The following is a 10,233-nucleotide window of genomic DNA, read 5'->3' as shown; positions in this document are numbered from 1 at the left end:
TAATGGATGCTTCTTCTTTACTACTGTAACTGGTCCAAGTATGGACTGATCAGAGATATTTCCTGGGATTTTTCTAATTGGAAGAACAAGGAAGAACTCTTATTCTTCTCTGATTCTGATAATATGAGGTTATTCATCTCCCTCTTTCTGAAAGGGTATTCTCCACTGCCAATCTCATAGGTGGGAAAAGATTGACTGCAATTGAAGAGAATTATGTCAATGTACAGAGAAAAGCCCAGGTGGAAAAAAGAGAGATCCCTGAAAAGATTTGAATTCATGATTATAATTAGTTATGGGAAGTACACCACCTCTGCCTTTTCTAAGATTTGAGTAGCTGAACAACAAATTCTGATTTATGTTTCAAAACCAGTTAGAACTGGGTTTCTGTCACTTACAATCACACGAAAGCTGTCTTTAGTAAATGGCACTATACCGAATACAGGGAAAATGTGCTGATGGTTCTTTTCAAACCATATTATAAAAACAAATGGGACTAAAGCTGTTACTAAAAAAATGATGGCACGAACAGTACTTGAAAATGTAACAATAAAATGAACAATGTGATCTTCCATTTAGAAAAAAGAAGTACAGAAGTTGGAAATCGTGTTATAAATAAAAATGAAATCCCAGAACTAAATAATGCATAGTTACATTGTGTAAGTCTATGTGTAAATATTTTTGATACAGCACGTATTACTGCACTTCCCAATCTTAGGGAAACAGTTTCTTCCACTGTATTTTTAGGTCTTTTCTGAATAATGAAGCATTCTGGACTTATTCTCCATAGAAACAAAGACGTGACAAGGACACTGGTATACTATTCATCATGGCCAGGACCTTGCCACTACAGGGCAGTCTGGGTGTGCTGCCACTGTGCTGTGTAGCTAGGTAGAATTTGAATTGGCAAACGTTGCCTTCCCGGGCAGGAGCTCTACCTGTTCAGTGCATTCATCTAATGCCAATTTGACATTTCCAATGCTATTTTGTCGAAGGATCCAAGCACACAATATGCGCTTAAAATGATTACCTCAGCACATTTAAAAAAATACATATACGTAGTATCCTTAGGCATGGGCTAAGTTTGGCTGATTATCAATATTCGTTCTATAGTGATTTATTTTGAGTGTATAAACCAGTTCATTTTGCATATTGAATGAATTCTTACCATCACAGGTTGGGAGTGGATGACTCCACCAGTGGTTTTTTTCACATAGAAGAGGCTCTTCGTGACTCAGCCTGTATCCTGGATCACAACTAAATGAAACAGTAGATCCAATGGAGAAATCGTGACCATAGCGGCGGCCATGTACAGGTATGCCAGGGTCCAGGCAAGAATAGGTGTTCACTGTAACGCCTGAGAAACAAAGGGAATATAACAAAGAGTAAGCTTGATGGGAATCAGACTTGCTGAAATTCATTTCTGTCTTCAAACAATTGTGAATTATAATTTTCACAAACAAATTAATGTGCCCAGAGCTTTATTTTAAAAACCAGCAATTTATTTAACAACTCTGTTTTGATATTCCCTTTGACATTGCCACAAAGAGTAAAATCGGGTCATTTACTGATATATGAACTTGAGAATATTTAATTATCTATCAAACTTTGTGCTATTATAAACTATATATATATATGCAATCATAGCATTAATTAATGTTTCTTGAGTTTATTAGATTCCAGGAACAACTCTAAAAATTTTGCAAAATTTGCTTCATTTAGTCCTTAAAAGAATTCTAGGAAATTAATTTCATTATTAAAACTTTATTTGATTGCTAGGTGACTTTGACTTTGGAGCCCTTGTCCATAACCAATCATATTTACAATGTTTTCTGAAATTTTTAATCAACTTTTATATTTGAACTTTATCATTTTGATAAAATATATATATAAAAAGAAGAGTAGAGGCAATTTGCCGTATATGCAAGTATGAACAGCAGTACCTTTCTAAGTAAAACAGTGCTATTGCTCTGGTGGCTACTTGTTGAGATTTTCAACAGCCTCAAATCTTCCCTGAGATTTCTAATTCTTAGCTGGGAACATACCATGACTATGCTTTTCCCTTAACAAGATATGGCTTCCCGGCTTTGGCCCTATTGACTTTTTGGGTAGAATAATTCTTTGCTGTGGGGCTGTCCTGTTCATTGTAGTGTGTTTAGCAGCATCCCTGGCCTCTACCTGCTAGAATGCCAACAACACTCCTGTAGTCATGGCAATCACAAATGTCTCCAATATTGCCAAATGTCTCCTGGGGTAAGAAAATACCTGCAGTTAACAATTGGGGTATAAGGTAAAATAAATAATTCTTATTCTTTCTAAGAGGGAGATTTAAACAATGAATCACTGCTGTTTTTATAATCCAAAAAAATAACAATTAGCATTTTCAAAAATTACATCTCATATTAAATCATCCACATGAGTAAATATTTATTTGTGTTAGCTACCCAATTTTAAAATGAAGCTAAACAAAATACTAAAAGAAGTCCCATTTTAAAGAGGTAAACTGTACATTTTAAGTATATTTGTCGACCATATTCATTTCATTTCATTGCTGTTTTAAATGAGCAACTAAAATATAACAGAAAATTTTATGTTGAACACATTTACTTTTACCTGCTAATTTCCTCTTCTAAATATGACTTCTAGGCCCCCAAGGCTTTGAAATCCTCATTCATCTTTGAATCCCTCTCAGAATTTTTTCCTCCACAAAATATGTCTGAAATCCACCCTCACTGAAAAGCATAATGTAATTTATTCTCTTACCCTACCCAAGGCATTAATCACTTCAAGTCTATAAGACAAACAGTAATGTCTGGCTTTTCTCTCAGTTATCTTTTATCTCCAATCTGTTCTATATACAATTTTGGACATATATATCCCTAAAACTTATAATTTCATTGTTTTTGAACCCTACTGTTAATGGTGTAAGTTCAACATCAGCACCATTAAAGACTCCCAAACTGAACTCACTATTCTTAATTTCCATTATCTCCCAATAGTTATTTTTCATAGTCAGGTGAATCTCCTTACTAATTTTACACTTTATTTCTCTGCCACAAATACCCTCAATTTTCCCCTTAATTTACACAATCTTCTCAAAGTTTAACTGACAAGTTCAGATCCACTCTCCTTCAAATCTTGATTTTCTAATGCTCCAGCTCATATATAACTTTCCTTTATTCAATACGTTTATGTTGCAGTGATATCTTAAGAAATTAGGGAAGAGGGGGTTTGAAGAGGTCAGTCGCAAAAATTTATAGTATGGTAAAAGCAAATCAAACAAATTTAATTATCCCAAAGTGATTTTAATTGTTTCAGATTACTCAGAGTAGAGGTCAGTGAAGAGTACAGGTTAATCCTTTGATTTGTCCTTCTTGTCTCTCCAATTGAAGGATGACATAAGATGATACATTTATTTTATGTTCCCTGCTGTACTATGTGCATCCATATATAGAGAAAGACAGAGTGGGGTGAAAAGTGCCCCTGGAAAGGTAATAAAATGAAAGTCTAGATTGCAAACAGTATAGCATTACAAAAAATCTTTCCCATAGAATTTTGGTCCTCTGGAGAAATCCAGTTTTCTTTTTCAAACAAATTTAATTTTAAAAAAAAAATAGAAATTCACCAAACACCAAATATATTTTTAAAGTTTTAATTAGTGTAATAAAGAAAGTTTTACTCTACTGGCTTGGAATGGTTTGTTTTAAAAAGACACTTTGGTGACATTCAGCTTGGGAAACTTATCAAGTGACAACAGAGAAAGTTTTTTGTTTGTGTTCCTGATAAGAAAGCATTCCTGATATTAGAGATTATTTCAGAATAGTAAGTAAACCACAAGACTGAATAAAATAAAAATGAAAGAAAGTTATCTCTTGGAAGCTAATTTAAGAATAAAGTTATTGCCTCCTGGCAAATTTGACCAAAATCAATATTGTGTCTCTCATCTACTTCTCCTAGCTTGGCCTCCATTCTGCCTTTTTGGGAACTAGCCCTCGATAATAACTTGGACTACGTCACCAAGGGCCTAGAGGTGACAAACTTGTTGACTGTGACAAAGGCCCTGTGCCTCGATCAAACTTTGGCAGGCTCCTCTGAATTCTCGTTTTGACTAAGCGTCACCCCTGGACTCTGTCCATGGCCCATTTAGTCCAGTTTTAGCAAAATTCCTGTTATGTCAGTTTATTGAAAATCCCCCAACCTTGATGTCTGAATAGACTCCTCGTTCCTCCACCCTCAATATTGTATAACCCGGGCCTGCCTTCAGCAAAAATCCTGTCTTGGTAGGTTAGGCCAAATTCCCCCAACCTCTAATGTTCCCTCTGCATTTTCCTCCCACTGATTTCCACCCTGCTCCTTGGCTATAAATCCCCCCTTGTAGTCAGAGTTGAGCTCATCTCTCTCCCCTAATACAACAACCCCATTGTAGTAAAAGTCTGCTTTACTGTCCTTCACAAGTGTCATAAATCATTTCTTCTTTGGTAACAAAAGAATACTTTTGAGCTTGACTTCCTGGTTTTATCTCTCATCTGATAAGTTTTTATAGGAAAAACATAAAAGCTATCATTTATTGACCACTTACTGAATCTTAGCTGTTATAATAACATGTGTTATTTTGCATGTGTGTTTTCATTTAATCTTTAAAATAGCCGTGTGTCTGACACATGATACAGACCACATACCTTGGCTGAAGTGGGATTGAATGTGATTAATTGGGCATAAGATATAGCAATGGACTAAAAGAAAAGGCGTCTGCCTGCCTATTTGTGGCATACTGATAAAAATGAATTGCTAGTAAGAATTCATGTTGGATACGATTTCAAAAAAAAATGATTCTACTCTGACTCAGCTTTAATAAATACATATTAAATTAAGATCTCAGTTAAGGTCTTTTAGTTCATTTGAATTCTCAAGTATACGTTAATCCTCTTGTTGCATTTTAGAATAATGTTTAGAAAATATACTTCTATGCCATAAAGTTCTAAATAAAGGAAAGAATATAATTAAACAATGTTGTGGATAAGAAGAATTAAAAAAAAAAAAAGCAGTGAATATATATTGATTATGGTTTTAAAGACCCATGAGTCCACTGACCAGATCTACTGGAGACACACCCAATATGGATTATAAAGTTATAAATATCAAATGCAAAAACCTTTTCTTAAGGGCGAAGGTGTAATACGAGACTTGGATATAATAAGAAGTGGTATCTATCTGCACTTGATATCTTGCAGTGACCCTCTTAAAGGTGCTGCTAGATCCTTTCACCAAAACTGTTTTTCATGCAAAGATATGGCAATGTATTTCTAGATGAAAACAGATACATATATAAGTTTATGTGTATAGACACACCCATACATCATATGTAATATATCCACACATGTATAAATATGTCAGATGCTTATAAATAACACAGAGACTTGTTGTTATGTATATACTAATATCAATGTTTAAAAAAATATATGACATGTTTTAGACTTTTTGAACAAAAAATACCTTTCAAGTGAGATTATTATAAGCTAATTCTAGCACTGTAAATTACACCTTGTTTTTAATTGTTTTAATATATAGACTATGACCAATTATGTTAGCCATATTTAAATATGTGTATATATTTTACTTTTCAATGTAATATAATTTTCAATACTTTATACAAAATAAAATTTAATATTTTCAATGGGAAATGTGTGCAATCAGTGTGGGTAAAATATAAAAGAGTGATTGATTTTATGAAGTAAATGCTAAAAGGATTTGTCAATATTCATATACATCTTAGACTGATGTTTACTGACTGCACAAATAACTAGTACATGAGCTCATTTTTAAAAAATTTATTTGATACTTCTGACATTTCTTTAGTATTGCCTTTCTTAATGATATTAGATATTGTTGGAAAATCTATTGCAGAATTTATTAAAATATACACCTTGTAAACCATTAGCATTCTCATAGGCCAAAGAGAGCTTTCTTTTTTTTATATATATATATTAATCTCCTAGTTCTCTTAGAGATACAATGGTCAAAGGTAAAATCAAATGTAGGGAAAACAAAATTATCAAAAAACACTTTGGCATTACTTACTTTCATAATGAATCTTGAAACCATTATTAGAACGGCTGTTGTCTGTTGTAAATAGGAGGTATATAAAATTACTGCTACTAAATAGAAACTGGGGCACTTGTGTGCCATTGTAAGATCCAAGCAAGGGTGACAGAAGATTTGGCCCATCATGAACTTCCAGAACATCATAATTTAGTTCAGTCTGAAATCTAAGATTAAGAGACACATATGAAAATGCAGTATTAGAATAACACTATAAAGGAAAATAATACCTTAGATTACTATTTAAATTACTTTTGAAAATGTTTACCATTTTTATATTATACTTCTCTTTAGCTTATCTAATATATAAGACCCCCATCATTTGCAAATACCAAAGTTATAAACTCTTATTCCTAGATAGAATTGTCACTAAGAAGGTATGTGTATCTATTTGTTGTTCATAAGATTTCTTTCAAATGTTATGGATTGTCTGTCCTCAGTAAATAAATGGCCTTTTTACTACTGAGGAGTATTTTTGGAGTAAGCATTCTTTGCCTTCCTTATTTCAATGGAAAAGTATGTGATTTATATTGACTCTTCATTAAGAAAATCAGATTTTCATCTTATTTGTATATATATTTCAAATCTGACCTCTGCTTTATATAGTGGTTTTTTTGACAAATATTCTTGCCATTAAAATGTTTCTATAGTTTTTATTTCAAAACAGTAGTTCTAATTATAAGTAGGTAGTAATAATGATGATAGAGTTGATGTTTACTAAGTGCCTGATGATAAAATACTTTATATTATTTACCTAATCCTCCCACTCGCCCTATAAGTTGGCTCCTATTATAATACTCTCTTTGCAGATAAGAACATTGAGGCCTGCAGCACTTAAACAGTATTACGTTTTTTTAAATGACAGAGCTATCCCTCAAATCCGGGTATCTGTTCCCAACCATTACACTATGCTGGCTGGTTTTATTTTTATATTCCTGGTTGTTGTTAATCCTATCATTTTCAATCTTTTAAAAAGGCACCATTGTATTATAAAATGCAATCAACACAGTGCTACTTTTAACATGCATAACATATTAATAAAAATAGCATTTTGTATTCCTTCCTTCCGTTTCAAGATTATGGTATATTCTGAATCTGAATTACAAATCTTTGCTATAGAAAAACTTCACGTGGTATTGTGGAAAACTGAATATCTTACTTCTTTGCCCACGATGATCCTGAAGTCCAGGATCTGTCCTTTGGCTGTCCTTACCAAGATTTTCCTAGAGATCTTTCAGTGTTCAGCTTAAATATGCCCACAGAAAGCCCTTCCCTAACATCAATTTCAATTAGTTCTATGATACTGCCACAATTTACTGTGCCTTTTGTGACACTAATCACAGTTGTGTTTGCTTGTTGTTGTTGTTTTTTAAATTTTTATTGGGGAACAGTGTGTTTTTTCAGGACCCATCAGCTCCAAGTTAAATAGTTGTTTCAATCCTGTTGTGAAGGGCGCAGCTCAGCGGCCCATGTGGGGATCGAACCGGCAACCTTGGTGTTGTGTGCACTGCAATCTAACAAACTGAGCTAACTGCTGCCTTGTGTTTGCTTGTTTGATAACTGTTTCCTTTAAGAGTCTATAAACTCCATGAGGTCAGACAGTGTCAGTATTTCTCAACTGTCTGCATACAGCAGACAAGCAATAAATATTTATTGAATAAGTGTACATGAATGAATGAATGTATTTTAAAGGCAAAATTATTTTTCTTTTCTCTAGGGCTGTTACTAAATTAACAGAAACAAACAAACAAAAAAACACACAAAACACTCAATATACTTGGACACTGCACTTTTAACCATGCATTGTCATCCTGGTAAAATGTACCTTTCAATACATTTTTGGTAACTAGTTATCTCTAGTACACTTTAAAACATAATTTTCAGTTGAAATGTACACCAATTTTCAGATAACCACTTTTACTATCATACCTAACAGGTTTTTCCAGCATTGCAACATTAAACTACATTATTCTTCAAAAAAAAACCAACCAGACCAAAAAAAAATCAAAACCTGATCAACACAAATTGAATGGAAAATTTAAAAATTAGAAACTTCATTTCATTATAAAATCTCTGATAGGATTGTGAACATGGCATATCAGTAGTCAAAATTGAGTGTGTAATTTAATGCTCTTTAAGAAGTACAATTGAAATACTTTCCAATATGTACCACTGTTACATCCTATTAAACAACATATTTAATGAAATGAATGGATTGCATAACTTTATCTTACTTTTTATTTTGCTACCTGGAATATACTGTGTTTTTCTAAAATACCTTTTCCAATAATATAATTTAGAATAGGAAGTGTACACAAACACACACACTTGCAGCTGTGCATTGTGAACCCATTATTTGGTTGTTTCGTAGTCAGTCTATTGTAGTATTATAATTGAAATTTCATTTTGATAGCTAATCAGCTAATAATAATCAAATTAAAATGCACAGAAGAATCAGGGATTACACTGAATTGAAACATAAAGAAACGTAATTCTTAATAGAACAGGACCATTAACTGGTGATATACAGAACATTGGTAAGTAGGAGTAAATCTTTAAAAAGAATATCATCACAGATTTGTCCTAAGGAACTATAAAAATGCTTTATAATAACAAAGGAAATGGAATAGGGTTACATAATAATTTGAATTTCTTTCTTTTTTTTTCATTTTGTGTTTTAAGATAGCTGTATAAATTTCTCATGAATTCTCTCAATCTAATGTTCATTTGTTTATGACATTAAATTTATTATCATAAATAAATGTTATAGAACCACTAGATGATATTAAAAATGAAACTGGATCTAATGTTTTTCAGTTTTTGTCACCTTTTAAAAACATTCCTGATGCAACTGAAATCCATTTTGATCAAATTGAGATTGTCCTCATTAATTTAAAAAGAAAATTGCTCTCTGGGAGACTGATGCTGATAGCTTGTGGTCAAGTAGTTGAGGACAGGAGAAGGAATAGAAAGGAACAGAAAAGAAACAGGCTTAGGATAATTAATGGTAAAATTACTTTAGTTAGGAGCTGTCAAATATTGAGAAAATTTAGGAAAACTGGAACAAAACAAAACAAACATTTCTCTGCATATCTGAGGATAACACTTGTTATCAGTGTTCGGTTGTTAGGAAGAGACAAACATTAAAAAATTGCCCATGTTCATAGGTGTTATAGTTACTTTGTTTTGTATTTGATAAAAAAATATAGTTCGGAAAATTTCACTGACATGCTACTTTGGGCAATCTCAATAAGCTAACTAGCAGCTAATATATTTGTAATGTTTTTTAGTTTTTTTCTGGAGATTACTTCTAACCAATTGCTACATTTGAGAATCTAGGAAACACTGCAAAATAGCTATGCTACCATCTTAATTATATTATCTAATATTTAAAAATTTCCTTTTCAACCAAATTAAGTTATTCATGAGTACTAGAATGCAAGTGACATAATTCTGTAATAAATACAATTGATTATTTGTAACCAAATTCTATAAACATAGATTCTCGGAATGAGAGGGACTATTAAAGAGTTGTCAACCAGTATCTTTATGAGAGCTTGGCTGTAATTCAGAAGAAAACAAGGTTTTTCAAGAATATAATTCTTGTTAGATATTTCTGAGGTATCTTGTTTCTTAAAACAATTGTCAAGGGAAAAATTAAGCACTAAGATGTTATAAGGTCACTATAAAAGGAAGTGACAGATGTACATATTTCTGATTTCAAATTATTTTATGCTACCACCGGAATGGATAAAACTCTTATTTGTTTTTTAACCTAATCAAGCCCCTGGCTCATTGCTTTGCTACTGAGTTATGAATAACCATGTGACAGCTCTTTACCACGTGGATTATTTTAAAGGAACCAGTTTTCTGACAAAGCACATGGAGTGCAGACAGCCCTAATAGAAAATCTCATACCCCTAAAGTGTCTTAGGAAAGAAGAAATGGGAGAAGGTCTTTAAATATAATTTTCAGTTCAAATAGCTCCAACTCAAGAATCATATGTGTGTGTGAGTGTGTGTGTGTGTGATTGTAAAATTCAATCATCAGAGCATAATTCTAATATATATATTTATATATTTATATGCTTACCACATGAATACAATGCTTACAGAGGTTTCTTTTTCTTTTTTTTTT

General features: G+C 32.5%; 1 protein-coding gene across 1 annotated transcript in view; it reads right to left on the bottom strand.

The window, feature by feature from the left end:
• Positions 1–1,064: 1,064 nt before the first annotated feature.
• Positions 1,065–10,233, bottom strand: part of LOC109372874 (CUB and sushi domain-containing protein 3-like) — a 275,626-nt gene continuing 266,457 nt past the window's right edge. Inside the window, exons 9-10 of the mRNA XM_019626382.1 lie at positions 6,076–6,263; positions 1,065–1,354 (exon numbers count right to left, since the gene is read on the bottom strand). Of these exons, the coding sequence (XP_019481927.1) occupies positions 1,065–1,354; positions 6,076–6,263 (478 nt within the window). The remainder of the gene's footprint in view (positions 1,355–6,075; positions 6,264–10,233) is intronic.

The sequence above is a fragment of the Hipposideros armiger genome, unplaced genomic scaffold, assembly GCF_001890085.2.
Source record: "Hipposideros armiger isolate ML-2016 unplaced genomic scaffold, ASM189008v1 scaffold_671, whole genome shotgun sequence".
NCBI lineage: Eukaryota > Metazoa > Chordata > Mammalia > Chiroptera > Hipposideridae > Hipposideros > Hipposideros armiger.
The sequence above is the reverse complement of the archived record's forward strand: the minus strand, read 5'-3'. Positions and strand labels throughout refer to the sequence as shown.